The 18,101-nt window shown below is 48.4% G+C and overlaps 1 protein-coding gene across 1 annotated transcript; it reads left to right on the forward strand.

Annotated features, from left to right (window-relative positions):
* The first annotated feature begins 2,700 nt into the window (after positions 1-2,700).
* On the forward strand, positions 2,701-14,321 carry LOC144378081 (signal-regulatory protein beta-1-like). Its single transcript, XM_078051550.1, has 5 exons — positions 2,701-3,206; positions 7,194-7,514; positions 7,981-8,295; positions 13,080-13,194; positions 13,814-14,321. Exons 1-4 carry the CDS (start codon positions 2,822-2,824, stop codon positions 13,190-13,192), a joined length of 1,134 nt encoding a protein of 377 aa, XP_077907676.1. The 5' UTR covers positions 2,701-2,821; the 3' UTR covers positions 13,193-13,194; positions 13,814-14,321.
* Positions 14,322-18,101: the final 3,780 nt, after the last annotated feature.

Below are 18,101 nucleotides of genomic sequence, written 5' to 3' on the forward strand. Positions count from 1 at the left end.
GAAGATGGCAATGAGTGATGTGCTCAGAGACAAGCTGGCTGTCTTCAGAGCCTGTGTGAAGTCTCCAGGTGCAGGCAGGCTACTGTGCATAAGGGACTATCTCCATTGCTGTGGAGTCCCAAGATGGAGGCAACCAGGGGAGCCCAACATTAGTAGATGGGGGTTCACACAGGAGTGGTGGCCAGAGTTCTCACACACGGGTAGCTTCCAGGAGTCCTGCGTGGAAGCAGCATTCTGGATTTCTTCTCATGTGGGTGGCCGTAAGTTCTGTGTGGGTGCAGATGCTGATGGTCCTGCTTGGGCACCCGGTAGTTCTGCATGGGTGAGTAGTTGGGAGACCTACTCTGACACTGAGGCCTGGAGCCCTGCATGCACACAGTGGCCATTATTCCTGTTCAGAAGCAGAAAAATCACTTGCAGAGAAGCAGTATACTCTCACTACTTGGGTCCCCGGTGTCAGAGTGACGCAGAATGTGCCTCCTTCTGGCCCATCTTCTTGGATCCCTCCACAGTGAATTTTTATAGCAGCTATGATGCTGACATTGCTTGAAGCTTCCCACATCATTGCTCTGCAAACAGGAGTCCCCCTCCTCTGCCTAGAGAAGTATCTGGGGAAATGCCAGGGGTCTTTGTTCCTCTTTCTTTTTTTTAACTGTTTTGTTATTTTTGGATGGTGGAGCACATATGAATTTGACAAAATAATGGGTTTTGGCATGTTCATACATGCATATAACATAAAATGATCAAATTCACTCCCTAATGCCCCTAATACCTCTTCACACACCCATCAGAAGAGGCCCTTCCTCAAATCACATTCCCACACTGTGCACTGGTAAATAACCAATTCACATGGCCAGGTGTTCCTTTCAATGGTAGGATGATTCTGTAGCTGGGGTCAAGGCTGGGAACTGGTCTCTCAATGTGCATTCTTGGGGTTGGGATGGAAGCAGCACTCTAAGGTGAAGACCATTATAAGCTCTCTGGAAAAGCAACAGAGAGCTTCACAAAGCAGAGCACAAAACAGCCAGCAGGCCAGAGAGCTGTGCAACACAGTGGAGCCTTGGGGACAGATAGGGAGTAATACATGAGCAGTCAGAGGCCATGTCCCAGGGACTTTGCCCGTGACTTCCTCCCTTCCTCATCTCCACTGTGTGGTCAATGGGAAGGTTGATCCCACTGATGAGCAACATAAGGATCACCCCAACAGAGCTGTCATGTTAAATAGCAAAAATAAATAAAAATGGCTGGGAATACAAATCATGTCTCAATAATAACCCTGAATGTTAGTGGCCTAAACTCATATATGTACACATATATACTTATATATAACTTACATAAACTTACATAAAAATTTTTAAATTTTTTTTTTAAACTCAGGAAGCTCTCCAGTATCTGGTGGACATGTTTCTCTTTCAGCTTCAGTATTTTCTCTTTTATTTCATCTTTGGCAGATTGGTTTCCAGTGGCCTCAGTGTGGGTCTGCTCACACTGATGGTCCCTGGAGTTTGTTCAGTATCTTGGATTAGAACATTCAAATACTTAATCATATTCAAGATTGTAGAGAACTTTTATCTTTCCAATAAACTTTTGTCATTTTTTTTCTTTCTCGAATCTGGGATTCTCATGTTTGTCAATGCTGACATCCTGAATGGACTTTAGTGGTTTTTTTTCAAGATTCTGAGGTATTGTTTTGTTTTGTTTTTTCCTTGAATCGCAGAATCGGCAATGTCAATGGATCCTGCTCCACATTTTGTGATTTTTTTTTCAACTGCCTGTTCAAACCTATTGTGGAAACACCAGTGAACTTCTGAGTTAATTGAGCTTATCAACTCCCATATTTCTCTTTTTTTATATATACATTCTCTCTCTTTGTTAATGTTCTCATTTTGCTGATCATATTCTAGATTTTCTTTCCACTTCATCCCAATTTTCCTGGAGCATGTTGGAGACAGCTGCTTCACAGTGCTGGTCTGGTTTCAGGTGGGGCCCAATAGATCACTAGGGTGAGGAGGAGGAGGCAGGAGGGTAAGAGCTAGGGAAGGATGTGGGATGGGGAGGCAAGAGGGAGGAGGGACAGGAGGATGGGAAACAGGGGGAAGCAGCCCAGGCAGCCCCCTGGGTGTGGAGAGCAGGGAACAGCCTCCTAAGGAAACAGCTCTCATGAGGACCCCCAGGTGGAGGCCCAGTGACAGCAAATTTGTCTTCTGATGGTCATGACCATAACCTGATAGATTTCTGTTGCTGTAGGCACTAGGTGTGCAGTCCCTTGTCACAGCAGCATTAGAAACTTACACAAGGTGGTCGTACTGTGGGGAGATATGCCAGGGGCTTCAGCAAAGTTTCATTTCTTACTTGAGCTGCACGTTCATTGCTGTATGCACCATGATCACTCCAGGCAGGAGGAGGGAACCCCATCATGAGCTGGAAACTCTGTGGAACAGGGAGCTGAGCCAAGATTCATGTCAAATGCATTTCCCACTAATTGTATCCACACTTCCCCAAAACTCAGGAGACCAAAGAGCCACAGGACCCCACACAATGTCATGGTCCATGAAGGGCCAGTGACCCTTCAGAAAAGGAAGAGCAACAAACAGTTGGTGACACATGAGAGCTCAGGGGAGGGCTCAGGCCCTCAAGTCCCCTCCCTCCACCTTGCTCAGGGCTCTGGGCCTCAGGGGCAGGTGTCTCACAGTGTGGAGGTGCAGCCAGGGGAGGCTCAGTGTGAGGACACACCCTGTGCTGAGCTCAAGGCCACTCTGTGGGCACTCAGTCAGTGACAGGCTTTGCTGATACCACGTGATAAACCAAGGGGATCCCCAGGATGAGCAGTGACCACCCTGTGTCTCCCCCAGGAGCGGCTGCACAGGAGCTGCAGGTGATCCAGCCTGAGAAGTCAGTGTCTGTCGCTGCTGGAGAGTCAGCCACCTTATACTGCTACAAGACCTCCCTGCTCCCTGTGGGGCCCACGCAGTGGTTTAAGGGGGCAGGGCCAGGCCGGGAGTTGATCTACAAGTTCATAGAAGGCCACTTCCCCCGAGTCACAAATGTCTCAGATGCCACAAAGAGGGACAACAGGGACTTTTCCATCCGCATCAGTAATGTCACCCCAGCAGACGCCGGCACCTACTACTGTGTGAAGTTCCAGAAATCGACCCCTGTTGATAAGGAGTATAAGTCTGGACCAGGCACTGAGTTGTCTGTGCGAGGTGAGTGCAGCTGCCTCCTCCTCCCTGGGGTGGGACAGGAGGTCAGGGGTCACGCCCTCCACCCTGGGGGCCACAGCTGAGAAGCAGGAGCAGCACTGGGTGCTCATGTCATGACCTACTGTCACCCCTTCTGCAGGTCAGGGAGGCAGAGGCCTGTGGAGGCCGTGCTATGTGGTCCAGGCTCCATGGCTGGTAAATGGGGGGCACCTGCACCCCTCACCTGCCTGCTCCACAGCCCTGACCTTTTCCAGTCTGGCCTGCCCTGTGGCTCCCCAGCTGAGGGCTCTGAGGGTTTGAGGGACTTGCCAATCACAGAGCCAGAGCATGTCTGCTGCCTGCAGAGAGCACTGCCCTGTGGGGGTGAGCCTTCTTTATACCACCAGCACCGAGGACCCACTGTGTGCCAATCCACACTCTGGATGCTCTGGAAAGAGCTGGGAGCAGGACAGGTAAAGTTCCCCTCCCACAGGCTACTGTTCCTGTCCCTCCCTGAGGACCAGGCCTCCAGAGCAGGGAGGGGGAGGGCATCTTTCCTTCCTTCCCCTCCTGGAACAGCACCTGAGAGGATTCTGACAGGCTCAGGTTCCCTGTAGACCTGGGCCCTGGTGGAGGAGCTGCCAAGAGGCTGGGCCTTTGCCCTGGGTCTGCCTGTGAATCCCTGTGTCCCAGGGACCAGCCCTCACAGGCCCTGCAGGGCAGGAGCAGAGCTGGGTCACTCACCCAGGGAGTGTTCTCCATGTGGGTGAAACAGGGGTTCCCAGTTCAGGAAGCACAGGAGCTCACTGTGTGGTTCCTGCAAGAGGCCCTGCATGCCCCTCCTAGGCCATGAGGCTGAGGTGGTCAGCACACATGGACCTTCACCCCTGTGCCCACCCCTGTTGACCTGGGGAGCTGGAGGCCCAGCAGGCCCTCTCTCTCACAGCACATTAATGCCAGGAGGGGACAGAGCCCAACCTGACTCCAGCCCAGGCTCCTGCTGCCCTGGGAATAGACACTGTCCCCACAGAGGAGCCAGGGCACAGGAGGGGCTCAACACAGACCTGACCTGACCCACTGGGCAGGGAGCAGCGTCCATGCTCCTCCTCCGTCTCCCAAGTTTCAGGAATCCACTCACATTCACACCCTGAAGCCACAGTGAGTGGAGATTATCTCCTGAATGTTGGCCATGGTCTCCTTCCATAGGGAGGTGCCCCAGCAGGACACACAGAGCTGCTCCATTTTTGAACAAGGGCAAAAGACTTCTTCCTGTGGAGAGGTTATATTTTTTTTCTTACTGTTGTGGTGGGTGGGGTTGGGGGCTCCCCACTGGCTGTGCATAGGAATCATGTGGGAAACTGAAGACAAAAACTCCCAGATCCAGGATTTACCTTGACATTTTGATTTTAAATTCCAACATGAGTCTGGGCATCTGAAGATTTTACTTACTCCAGAAGGTTCTAACACACAGCCAGGGTTCTTGACCCCTGAGATCCATGTCCTGAACACACGGAAGGGAAGCTGGTGTTTTTCCTTTGGCAGTAAGGGAGAGCGTGGGAGCCCTCTCAGGTGTGGATGCTCCAGAACAGCCCGTGCTGGGCTCAGCTCCCTGGGCCCATGGCAGGGTCTCCTGACAGAGCCCGCTCAGATCCAGCATCATCCTGGGGCCCACATCTGACATGAGTCTGTCTCTGAACAGGAGCTGGAGCCACTGAGTCCTCTTCAGCACACAGCCCTCCCTGCCTTGATGACCCATAATGCCATAGAGGTGTCTGTCCCTGTCCCTTCACAGAGCCCCTCTTTATGGAAACAGCTTCTCTGGATGAAACCCCCGTGATGCTGTTCATGACGTGAGAAGCTCTTTATCACCTTGTTTCCTGTGGGGACTCTTAAGAACACAGGGAGAGGGTGGGGGTGCAGCTCAGTGCTGGTTCCTGCTGAGCACCCTGAGGCCCTGGGCAGACTCTCAGTGCCTCCCTGGGGGGCTGTGGGGATTCAAGAAAACAGGTGCTTCACCATCATCCAGGGATTTCTGCTCCTCCTCTCACACAGGTTTATTCTGTGCAGGGCTCCTCCACAGGTGGTTACGGATCCACCCCAATTGTTCTTCTTTCCACAACATGCCATGGGCCTCACCTGGGCCGAGGCCTGATTTCTGCTCCTCCTCTCTTGGCAGACACAGGAACAGGATGGAGACTGTTCCTGGGGTCCCCACTGCATTTGTTGTTAAATAATGAATGTGTGGGTTTAGAAGGTGACAATAGCAGCCACAGATGTCATTTATTGGGCACCTACTCCATTCCAGCACCGTCCCTTGCCTTCACCCTTGTCTTGCAGGGTGGTGCTTTAAGAACTCTCTATAGAAGGGGACACTGAGGCTCAGCAGAAAAAGAACAGGGGTTACGTCGTCCTCCTGTGTGGATGACAGGAGTCTGCTCTATGCCCTCTCCCCCAGCCTGGGGCCCTTGGCTGGCCATGCCCCTCTCTGGGCCTTGTCTCATAATGGGCTCTCACTCGCACCTCCTCATGGGGCGGTGGTTATCAAGAAATGAGGGTCTCTGGGGGCTCAGGGCAGCATCAGGATGCTGATTAGCTCCTGATAAGAGGCCACTGAATGGAGTCTCTATCCCCTGTGTGACTTCCAGGCTGCTGGGGTCTGGGTGACTCCACTTCTTCAGTGACATCCTGCATATTGTGTCCTCTGAGGGCTGGGTGCATGTCAGGCAGGGAGGTCAGTATTTGCAGATACAAACCTTCATGATTTTTGCTGCCTGGTGACAGCTTTAGAAGGTGTTGGGTGGTGATGAACAATCTAGAGACACCAAAGGGCCCGTCTGAGGACCTGTCCACAGGCAAGCAGCCTCCTGATGCTCTCCCCTGAGTGCCCTCAGGACCTGCCCAGGGCCTGGGTCTGCATCTCTTGTAATTAGCCGTCAGTTATGAACTTAGCCTTGCGGCTTCCTCTGCACTCAGTGACCTGTGACTCCAATGCCAAGTGACCCAGAGAAGCCCAGATTCAAAAAAAGCTCCCATTCATCCTCTCCTTCTCAAATTCAGGCCTTGGCCCAGGTGAGTCCCATGGCATACTTGTGGAAAGAACAATTGGGGTGAATTCATAACCACCTGTGGAGGAGATATGCACAGTGCAAAGTCTGGGAGAAGGATGGACCTCAGTTTGTTTTTGTTTGTTTTGTTATTGTTACTCAGGATTGAAACCAGGGGCACCTTAATACTGAGCTTCATCCTCAGCCCTTTTAATTATATATTTTGAGGCAGGTTCTCGCTGTTTCCCAGTCTGGTCTGGACATTGCAGTCCTCCTGCCTCAGCCTCCCCAGTCTCTGGGCAACAGGCCCTACCGTTTGCTGAGATTCCAGGGGCAGCTCTGTGTGACCCAAAGCCAGCTGTGCTCAGTGTGGCCTGGGAGGAGACTTGCCAACCACCCCATCCCACAGATGAGGTGCTGGGCCACGTCTCGGCATGGAGAGCTGGTCCCCATGTTCATTTTAGTGTCCTGGTCCTGTTTGTCCCCTGCATTTGTTTCTAAATATGACCTTCTTTGGTGTCAAGAATTCCAGGGCAGGCCAGCAGGAAAAGGTTTTTAACAAAGGGTGAGACAGGGCTGTGAGGTCCTCCCTTCGCCCAGGTTGGTAGCGATGCCCTGGTTCTGAGAGGAAGGCTCTGACCTCAGGCTGAAGCAGCACCTGGGCTGACATTCCTCACTGTGTTGCTACATAGTTGGGCTCACCCAGGGACTTGAGGGTAGGGACACCACACAGGGATCAGCTCAGCACCCAGAGAGCTTTATTAGGAGCATTAAAAACATCATGTCTTGTCATTGTGGTTGTAGCCCAGTGATAGAGCATGTGCTCAGCATGCACCTGGGCTCAATCTCCAGCACAGCAAATAATAACACCAACAATAATGTCGGGGACGATTGTTAACCATGTCACCGGTTTGTGGGCAGCAGGGGTTTCCCAATTACCTGACCCGTCTGTCAATCCCCTTCACAGCCAGACCCTCTCCCCCTGTGGTGTCGGGTCCAGTGATGAGGGCCACACCTGGAAAGACGGTGAGCTTCACCTGCAAGTCCCACGGCTTCTCCCCCCAGAACATCACCCTCAAGTGGTTCAAAAATAGGAATGAGCTCTCGCACACCCAGACCAGCGTGGACCCCAGGGGAGAAAGTGTGTCCTACAGCGTGTCCAGCACAGCCCAGGTGACCCTGGCCCCTGGAGACATCTACTCTCAGGTCATCTGCAAAGTGGCCCATTTCACCTTGGAGGGGGGCCCTCCTCTTCAGGGGATTGTCAACTTGGCTGACACCATCCGAGGTACAGGACCCTACTCCCTGCTCCAGCCCACACTGGCCACCCAGCCTGCTGCTCCCCAGGGGCCTTTTCTCCAGGACCTCAGTGGCTTGGGGTCTAATTCCCAGCAGTGCTGCCACCAGCCATCACATGTGGACTCCTGCCCCGTGGCCAGCATGTGCTACTGGCTTCATTAAATCGCCCAGTAGAAACTACCACTGCTGAGTGGGGGGTTCCATCTATTCTGCTAAACTTCTTTCAGGCCAGAATTCTGCTTACCAACCTCACTCACTTTTACCCTCAGGGGAGCTGCTGGTCCCTTGGCACCTGTGGGTGGCAGGCCCTGTGGTTAGTGATTCACTCCTGTGCAAACCCCCAGTGTCTGAGCCCCTCTGCATGCCTGGCCCTGTCCTGAGGGAGGCCCTTGCCCTGCTGGGAGGAGCTCAGCATCTGTCCCATAAGGTCACAGCTTCTCCCTGTGCTGTTTCAGTTCCACCCACCGTGGAGGTCACCCCCCTGCCCACCATGGCAGGGAACCAGGTGAACGTCACCTGCCAGGTGAAGCACTTCTACCCCGGGAGCCTACAGGTGACCTGGGTGGAGAATGGAAATGTGTCCAGGACAGAGACAGCCTCAACCCTGTCAGAGAACAAGGACGGGACCTTCAACCTGACGAGCTGGCTGCTGGTCAACTCCTCTGTGCACAGGGAGGACGTGACGTTCACCTGCCGGGTGGAGCATGACGGGCAGCCAGCCACCGCCAGGAGCTACACCCTGCAGGTCTCTTCAAGCTTCAGGGAGCAAGGTATGGACAACACCCACAGTGAGGACTCTCCCAGGAGATCGATTGCTTTAAACTTCATCTTGACTCTGTGTGTTGTGACATGAGAGCAGTGACCCCCTTCCCCCAGGGCACCCAGAGCCTGGAACACAGCAGCGTCTTAGTCAGCTCCCCACACCACACTCTGAGGGTCTCGTCTGTGGGGTTGGGCACACATCTCATGGGGCCTTCAAACAGGGACACTAAGGAGGAAGGCAGGATGGGGGATGGGCCTGTCCTGGCCGCCGCCACTTGCCTTCTTCACCTGACACTTGTCAATTCTAATTGCTCTCACCTTCCACCTCTCTTTTTACCCACTATGGAGGTCACCTAAAAACACACAAGTGACACAGAACCAGGTGATTGTCACCTGCCAGGCAAAGAAGTTTTATCCCCTGAGCTTGAATCTGACTTGGCTGGAGAATGGAAGTGCCCAAGATGAAACCACCTCAGTCATCACAGAGACCATGGACAGTACCTGTACCACATGAGGGGGCTCCTGGTGAACTCTTGTGCCCAGAGTGGGGATGCGGTGGTCACCTGCTAGCTGGTACATGAAAGGCCACCAGCTACCTCCAGAAATCATAGGCTGGATATCTCCGCCCCCCCAGAAGAAACAGGGTACAGTCACCTCCCTGGCCAGGCTAGGTGTCCAATCACAGCCACTCAGAAGGCTGGTGCAGGAGGAAGGCAAATTCCAGGTCAGCCTAGGCAACTCACCAAGCCCCTAAGCAACTCATAGAGGCCATGTCTGTATATGAATATTGAAAAGGGCTGGGGACATGGTTGAGTGGATAAGCACCCCTGGGCTCCATCTCCAATACCAAAAAGAAAAAAATTCTCCCTGGTGGAATGTCCACTTCAGCTGACTTGGTCTTTACTATCTTCTATCTTTTTTTTTTTTAGTGCTACAGGTAGTATTCCTATTCACTGTAGAATAATTATCAAGTGTGTATATATACCTTACATTCACTGGCAATCCCCCATTCTTCACCCCAAGAGTCTCCCCTGTGAACAGCTTGGTCCATCTCTCCATGGATCCTCTGACATAAATAGATATTAGAGAAGAAGGAGAGGGAGGGGAACCCTCCTGTCCTACTGTTCAGCCTCTTGTCTGTCCACCTACCAGTTTCTCTCTTCTCCTTCCTCAGGGTCTCTCTCTCCTACGTACCCTGCTGACCTCTGCCCAGCTTCTATTCCATATTAGAATTTTCCATACACATCTGTATCCTCACCACACAGACTCTGGCTCCTCTAGGGGAAATCTGGAAAGGACTCCCTGAGGAGGTGGAGACTGTTTGGAGCAGGCCCCTAGGTGACCTTGAGTGGTCTCCACAGGGGTCTTGATTTCCTCCTGATTTGTGGTCACAGACCTACTGTAATGATGACCCTCAAAGCCTCATCACAACATGCAAATTTCTGCTTGTGTATATTCTCCTTTGATGCTTCAACTACCTGTGTGTTAGGAGTTTACAGAAAGGGAAACTAGGACAGCCCTGGAGAGCAATGGGAACATGGCTGATGGCTTCCTGCCCTGACACATGGAGAGAATATCCATACTACTCAATGCAAATCTAAGTTGCTGGGGACAGGGCCAATTCCAGCCCATAGAGCAAACTTTTGCTAATTAAAAACAATGTTCCTTCTCCCATGAAAAATTGTCCCAAAGACCCATAGTTGTCTGGAGACCCCATTCTGTAGCCCAATGTGTATTATTTCCTATGTAACCACAACAGCAGGTCTGGACTTCAAAAAAACTCTTTCAAGGTGCAAGTTCCTTCCAGATGTCCTATCTTGGGTTTCATGTGCTGGGTCAACACTGGGCAATGATTTGTCCTTTTCTTGAAGGAAGAGTAATGATAGGAAGCAAATGCAATTTTCCTCATAGTAGGAGTTACATGGAAGCTTCATAAACACATCTGCTAAAAATTTAAACAGGTATGCACATCAGTACCAGGAGTCCACAGCTGGAGTTGTCAAATGATGAAGGACATTCTTCTACAAATCCAACAGCACTATCCCAGTTAAAAAAAATAATAATGATAATTTTCTCTAATCATTAAAAATTATTGGAGTATATATTCAAATTTTTCAAAATTCCTTTTATACCTCTTTGCTCTGCACCAAAATTGGTTTTAATTCATCCTTAAATGCATGGTACAATCTCCTTAGGAAACCAGCTGGGCATCAGTAAGCTTTTGCCAACTTTTTAAATGATGTATTTCCTTAGCAGTTTAGGACCACTTACATGCTAGATTTCATTTTGGGTGTATTGGGATAGGTTGTGATTCTTGAAGCATTTTTGGTTCATTTTACCTAAGGTGTCAACTTTGTAACTGCATATTTGAACCTAATATCTCTTTATTATCAGTCTAATATCTGCAGAATCTGTAGCAATACACAATGTTCAATCTTGATGTTACTAGGGTGTCCTCTTTCCCGCCATTTTCTCTCTCTCTCTCTCTCTCTCTCTCTCTCTCTCTCTCTCTCTCTCTCTCTCTCTCTCATTTGTCATCAATTTTGCAAGAAAATTTTCTATTTTATTGATCTTTCAAAGGGATCAATTTGTGTTTCAGTGATTTTCTCTATTACTTCCCTGTGCTCCATTTTATTGAATTTTGACTCTTTTCCTTATTATTTCCTTTATTCTGCTTACTTTGGGTTTATATCAAACTTCTTTTTATTGCTTCTGTGGGAGGAGGCTTCAGTTAATGGTCTGAGACTCTCCCAGTTTCCTCTGACATACCTGGACACCACCATAAAAAGTGTATCCTGAGGGCCAGCCCATGGGAAGTATGCCCTAGCGCATCCCAGATTCTCTCTGTAACGTGGAACCACAGCACTTCTCCTTTCTGGGATGTGGTGAGGATTACATGATGCAGGAGAGGCATTTTTGTTGGGATGGACATGGAAGATGGCACTGGATGTCTTTGGGGCAGAGTTAATTGGCAGCCATCCTGCTGAGACTGTGGCCAGCAACCCAGACGTCCACTGAAGATCTTGGAGTGCTTTGATCCATATGGCCCTAATGTTTATTTCCAGCTTCCTCAACTTCCCTATCAGGAAGAGCCCTTGAACCTGAGAATGTCAACTCCTCTGAATCTCTACTACTGTTGGAATTACATCCAGGAACCAAACCTCTGCTTTTGCTGCCCTCTGGCTCCAGGAGACAAAAATCCACCAGGAACCCCTTTGGCTCCCAGACTTCACCTTTACCTTCTGATGACTCACGCTTAGTTTCTCACTGTCTTTCCCCAAAGGACTGGTGTTCACCTACCAGATGCTCTGTTCTCCTTCCTCACAGCCTCTCTCCTACTTACTCTGCTGACCTCTGCCCTCCAAAGCCAGAGTCTAAGAGCAGCCACTTCATGTTCAAGCACTAGATGCCACAAGTTCCCTTCCTGAGGTTAAATAACAGGTTCACTTCAGCACCTCCACCACAGGCCAGTGCCTGCCCAGGTGACCCTGACCTCCAGCACTGGGGCCATGTTACCAGGCAGCTGATGGGTCCCAGGTTCAAACTCACAGTGTAGAGTCTGATTCCCAGACCACTCCTGGAGCTGGGTTTCCATAGGAAGTGCCCTCTGTGATGGACATAGGGGATCAGGGAGATTCCTGGAATGTTCTCAGGATCAACATCAAGGTCCCTCCCACCTGCAGAGAGATGCAGAAGCAGCTCAGCTGCCCCCACAGTCAGCCAGAGGAACCCAGAGCTGCTTTCAGGGGAGGAGGGGGGGTCTTCCACTCCTGCTCAGGCAGGCTCTGATGCTGGTGCCTTCTAGAGGGAGGAGGGGGCAGGAGTGCAGCTCTCCTCCACTGAGGGGGTGTCCCAGAGCACCACTCAGCTGAGAACCGTGGCCCCCAGCAGGGCAGCAGCCCCACGGGGTGAGGTGTCCCTCCTGCCCAAGGATCCAACAGAAATACTTTTTTCATAAAATACTTTTCCATCTTTGTTAGCATCATTTTAAAAGGAAAAATGGCTCATGGCAACAAAGAAAAGACTCCCCAGGTCTAATTCCCTGGATCTGGTTTGTGTGTCCAACAGGAAGACTTCAGGTGACAGAGCACTGGAAGGGGGTCTGCTATTAGGAGACTGTGGCCCCTCCCACATAGGAGAAACGAACATGTTCTTGACCCACAAAAGTCTTTTTCAGCCAGTGGTTTTCTTAGTTCATCCTGCACCTCCCCAAGGTGCTGGGACCCAGGTCCCCTCAGCTCACCCATGGACCTGAGCCGGCAACCTTGCCCTCACCCCTCACCAGGGAAGGGCCCTCACCCATGTTCATGCCCCACTGAAAATACTGTTCTGGGCCTGAAGACACTGAGCATTTGTTTGGTCCAAAAACCATGATCTCAGGTGTCACCATATAGGACTCCATGGAGGAGCTTCCCTGGGTTTGGATTCCTCAAAGCTGTGACCTCCCTAACTCCCCAGGCCTCAGTGTCCTTATCAGGAGGAGATGATCCCTCTCCACGAGACGCAGAGGATCAATACAGAATCAGCACAGCTGGGATGGCAATGTCACAGAGCACACAATTTCACCTTCCCTCAGGGAGGACACCTGGGACCTGGGACTGGGTGGGTGGGAATAAGGAACCTCGTGACCAGGTTCTGCCTCAGGATTGACTACAACAGCCTGGACAGGGTGTGTGTGCTATTGCTTCACAATTGGGGGGACCCAGGTAGCCTCACATGGGGCAAGTAGAGACTTCTGGGAATGGACACATAAGAGTCCTCCTAATGGCTCCCACTGTCCCTTGATTTTCAGGAACAGTGATGTCTACACTAGTTTCACACCTCATAGGTCTGTTGTTTGGCCCCAAGATCCTACTGGCAGTCGGTGTCTCTGCTGTCTACATCCACAGGAAGCAGAAGTCCTGACTGTAAGTCCCCAGGAGGGAGGGTGGAGCACAGACTGCTGCAGAGGGGGCAGGGCCAGGGGGAGTGCAGCCCACCTGTGCACAGCTGCAGGGTCAGTGGGTCTAGAGAACCAGGCACACACCCCTCAGCACCCTCAAGGTCTCATGCAACTTCTGTGGGGTCCCAGCTCCCAGGAAGTGTGTGGGGTGTGCAGGAGATGAGGAGGTCAAGGGTTGGCAATGGGTGTCCACTGAGTCCTAGGAGTTCCAGAGATGATGTGTCATGGCGGTACAAAGAGGTGCAGCAGACTGGGTGTGTCCCTGGAGGCCACCTCTAGATTAGTCTAATAGTCAACTGCTGGGCCTCCATGTGCAGGAAGATTCTACCATACAGAGCAATGCTGAGAAGACTAGGTGGGCTGCTCTCAGGGTGCTCACTTCTGACTCTCATTGTGGCCCACTGCATGGGGAGGGAAGGGGGGAAGGGGAGTCAGGACTCAGGAGAGGCTGACTGAGAGTCCTGTCTTGGGGCCATAGTTTCAATCAAAACAGGTGTCCCAGGACAGCCACATGAGGATCACTGCTCTCAGAAAACTCTCAGGAATAGTGAGCAGATACCTGAATGTGGACATGTTTCCCACAGATCCTTCATCACTCCCTGCTGCCTGGGACCCTCCGTCTCTGCCACCTTCTTCTTGCTCCATGGTGCTCAGCCTGAGAGAAGGAGCTGCCAAGAAGCCTCTGTAGACTGTTCCAAATGCCTCCTCCCTGGACACCAGCCCACAGGCCTCTGTTGCTCCTCTGCCCAGTCCTCGATGCCCCACGGCTAAGCCTGAACTCATGGTCCTGAGCAGGGCCCTGGGACCTGCCTCTGAGCAGTACTCATCAGACCTCTCCAGAACGTGACAAGCCAGCCCCACCTGACCACGTCAGGATGCCTCTCCTCCATTGCCCTGGGCTTGGCCATCAAGCACCCCAAGTCCTCGCTCTCAAGAGTCACTCAGCCATCTTTTTCCTGCCTACGCCTTCTCCCCAGCCTTGTTGAGGTTCTCACATGAAACTCATTCTGTTTAATATGAAAAATTATGCTCCTTCCTCTTTACCTATGTGTCCTATGCCTCAAACCCAGAAATAAAAAGGTGCTCCTTAAACCCAGTGATTGTCTTCTTAGCACTTATGAACGTCAGTATTGTCCTATAAAGGCAGCCTTTCTCTCCCTGGAAGAGCAGGATTGTCAAAATGACCATGCAAACTGAAACCAAAACCCTGGGAAACCATCTCCACATTAATCATGAAAATAACGATGGTTCTTCCACCTTTTCACCCGTTTGTCACAATATGAAAGACACAAAATATCAGTTAAATGTCAGTTTAAACATATAGGGAAACAAAAACCATAATAAAATGAAGGCGTAGTGCCCAGTCATTTGAAACATTAGAAACATTGAGTGTTAGTGTTTTGTTTCTTTATAAAAGCTTACCCAGAGGAATTTCAGCAAATTGGCCTGTTCTTCTTTATCGGAAGATGTGAAGCAAGCATCTTTTCTACCTGGGTGATTTATCAGCCCCTTTAGTACCATCTCCCTTTTGGTCACCACCTCTCCCCTTGTGTATGTGGGTAATGTCAATTCACTAGGTTCATCCATCCACAAAGGAAAGTCCATATGCAGGATCCATGTCCACACACCATGGCCAGCTGCTTCTCTTCTGACCCACTTGTGCCCAGTTTAATCTCATTTCCACAATTATCACCTCTCCTGTCCTCATTGTGCTTTTTTCTGTGTGGGTTAATCTTTAAATATAGAATGGATCAAAGAGGAAAAGAGAGTAGAAATGAAGAAATTCCTAGAAGCAAATTCAAACAGAGATACAACATATCTAAATCTCTGGGACACTATGAAAGCAGCTCTAATAAGAAAATCTAAATCATTGAGTGCCTACCTGAATGAAATAAAGAAATATCAAATAAATAAGGTTATACTCTAACTCAAGGCCTTAGGATAGGAAGAACAAACTGATTTCAGAAAGAGTAGAGGATAGGAAATCATTAAGATCAGAGCAGAAATTAATGAAAGTGAGAATGAAAAACAACACAGAGGATCAATGCAAGGAGGAGCTGGTTTTTTGAAAAGCTAAATAAGATTGAAAATCCCTCAGCCAAATGAGAGTAGAAAAAAGAGAGTAGAAATGAAGAAATTCCTAGAAGCAAATTCAAACAGAGATACAACATATCTAAATCTCTGGGACACTATGAAAGCAGCTCTAATAAGAAAATCTAAATCATTGAGTGCCTACCTGAATGAAATAAAGAAATATCAAATAAATAAGGTTATACTCTAACTCAAGGCCTTAGGATAGGAAGAACAAACTGATTTCAGAAAGAGTAGAGGATAGGAAATCATTAAGATCAGAGCAGAAATTAATGAAAGTGAGAATGAAAAACAACACAGAGGATCAATGCAAGGAGGAGCTGGTTTTTTGAAAAGCTAAATAAGATTGAAAATCCCTCAGCCAAATGACCAAAGGAAGGGAGAGAAGACCCAAATTTATCAAATTAAAGATTAAAAAGGAAACATCACTGGAAACACTTCTGAAATCCAAAGAAAGTCTAGACACTATGTGCAAAATTCAGACTCAAAAAAAAAACAGAAAAATCTAGAAGATATTGATGAATTACTAGATACATGTGACCTGCCCAGATTGAACCCCAAAACAGAACAGGGTCAGGAGTGAAATTCAAACAGCAAATAAAAGGCTTCCAACAAAGAACAGACGAGGACCACAGGCATCGTCAGCTAAGTTCTACCACATCTTTAAAGAAAAACTAACACCAGTCCTTCTCTAATTGTGCCATGAAATTGAAAAGGAGGGAACACTCCCAAATGCACTCTATGAAGCTAGAATAATCTTTATATGAAAACCAGGCAAATATCACTGATGGACCTAGATGCAAAAATACTTAATGAAATATTACCAACCTGCATGAAAAACACATCAAGATGCAAATACAGCATGATCAATGGGTTTCATCCCAGGGAGGCTAGGTTGGTTCAACATATGCAAATCAACTAATGTTATTTACCAATTAGACAGAATTAAGGGCAAGAATCACAGGACCATCTCAATAGATGCAGAAAAGATCTTTTGAGCATCGATTCATGTGAAAAACGCTGGAGAAAGAGAGGACAGAGAATCATACCTTAGCATTTTAAAAGCTTTGAATAACACACCTCAACCAACATCACAGTAGGTAGAGAAAATTTAAATGCATTTTCCCTAAAATGAAGAGCAAGTCAAGTTATCCATTCTCCCCATTCCTGTGCAATATAAATCTTGAAACACTAGATAGAACAATTAGGCAAGAGATGGAAATTAAGGGATACAAATAGGAACAGAGTAAATCATCTCCTTGCAAATGAATAATCTTATACCTAGAGGACCCTAAAAACTCCACTGGAAAATTTCTAGAGATTATAAATCAATTCAACAAAGAATCCTTCAAGATCTATAACCATCAATCAATTGCTTTCCTATACTCTTAACAGTGATTTAGACAAAGAAGAAATCATCAAAACCATCCCATTCCCACAAAAACTCAAACAAATAAAGGTCATGGGACTTAATCTTTTCAAAAAAATATAAGAGCTTTAGATGAAAATTAAAGAACACTGAAGAATAAAATTGAAGAAAACTATAGAAGATGAAAAACTTCCCATGTTTTCTCATAGGCAGTACTAATATCTCAAAATGGCCCTACTACCAAGAGCAATGGCCATACTACCAAAAGTAATATACAGATTCAATGTAATCCTCATCAAAATGACAATAACATTATTCACAGAATTAGAAAAAAATCTTAAATGCATTTGGAAGAATAAGAGACCCAGAATAGCCAAGGCAATACTAAGCAAGAAAAGTAACGCAGGGACCATCACCAGACCTGACCTGAAATTATACTACAGAGCTGTAGTAACAAAATCAGCATGGCATTGGCCACAAACAGACATGAAGACCACTGTAAAAGGATAAAGGCACAGAGACAAACCCACATACTGACAGCTACCTGATATTTGACAAAAGTGCTAAAGATACATTTTGGAAAAAAACCCTCTTTACCAAATGGTGCTGGGAAAACTGGAGAGCTGCTACATGTAGAAAATTGAAACTAGATCCATATCTGTCACCCTGCACAGAAGTCAAATAAAAATGCATCAAAGACTTGAGAATTAGTCCACAAACCTTGCAAATGCTAAAAGGAAACACAGGGCCAACACTCCATCATGTAGGTTCTGGTGAAAAGTTCTTTAATGAAACCTCAAAGTGCAAGAAAGAAAATCAAGAATCAATAAGTGGAATGCCATCAGTTAACACCTGGTGCACAGCAAAGGAAATGATGAAGGGAATGAAGAGAGGGCCTACAGAATGGGAGAGGAGCTTTACCAGACACTTTCCCAACAGGGGATTAAAATGCAGAAAATATACAAAACTCAAAGCATTCAACCTAAGCCATAATAATAATAAAACCCAAAAAAACAAATGGGACAAAAAAAACTAAACAGAAATGTCTTCAAAGAAGAAACACAAATGGCCAATATGTATTTGAAAAAAATTTAAACAGTCCTTGAAATCAGGGAAATGCAAATCAACACTACAATACAGTTTTATCTCACTCCAGTCTGACGGCAAATGCTAAGATTACAAATAATAGTAAGTGTTGGCAAGGATGTATGTGAAATGTTCACTGAAATCTGCATTGTTGGTGGGACTGCAAATGCAGGCAACCACTCAGGAAATCAGAGTGCAGAATCCTCAAATAACTAGGAATGGAACCACCACATGACCCAGCTATCCCACTCCTGGGTGTTTTCCCAAAAGATCTAAAATCAGCATCCTACAGGGATGCAGCCAGCTAAATGTGTATCACAGCACAA

This window comes from Ictidomys tridecemlineatus, chromosome 5, assembly GCF_052094955.1.
Source record: "Ictidomys tridecemlineatus isolate mIctTri1 chromosome 5, mIctTri1.hap1, whole genome shotgun sequence".
NCBI lineage: Eukaryota > Metazoa > Chordata > Mammalia > Rodentia > Sciuridae > Ictidomys > Ictidomys tridecemlineatus.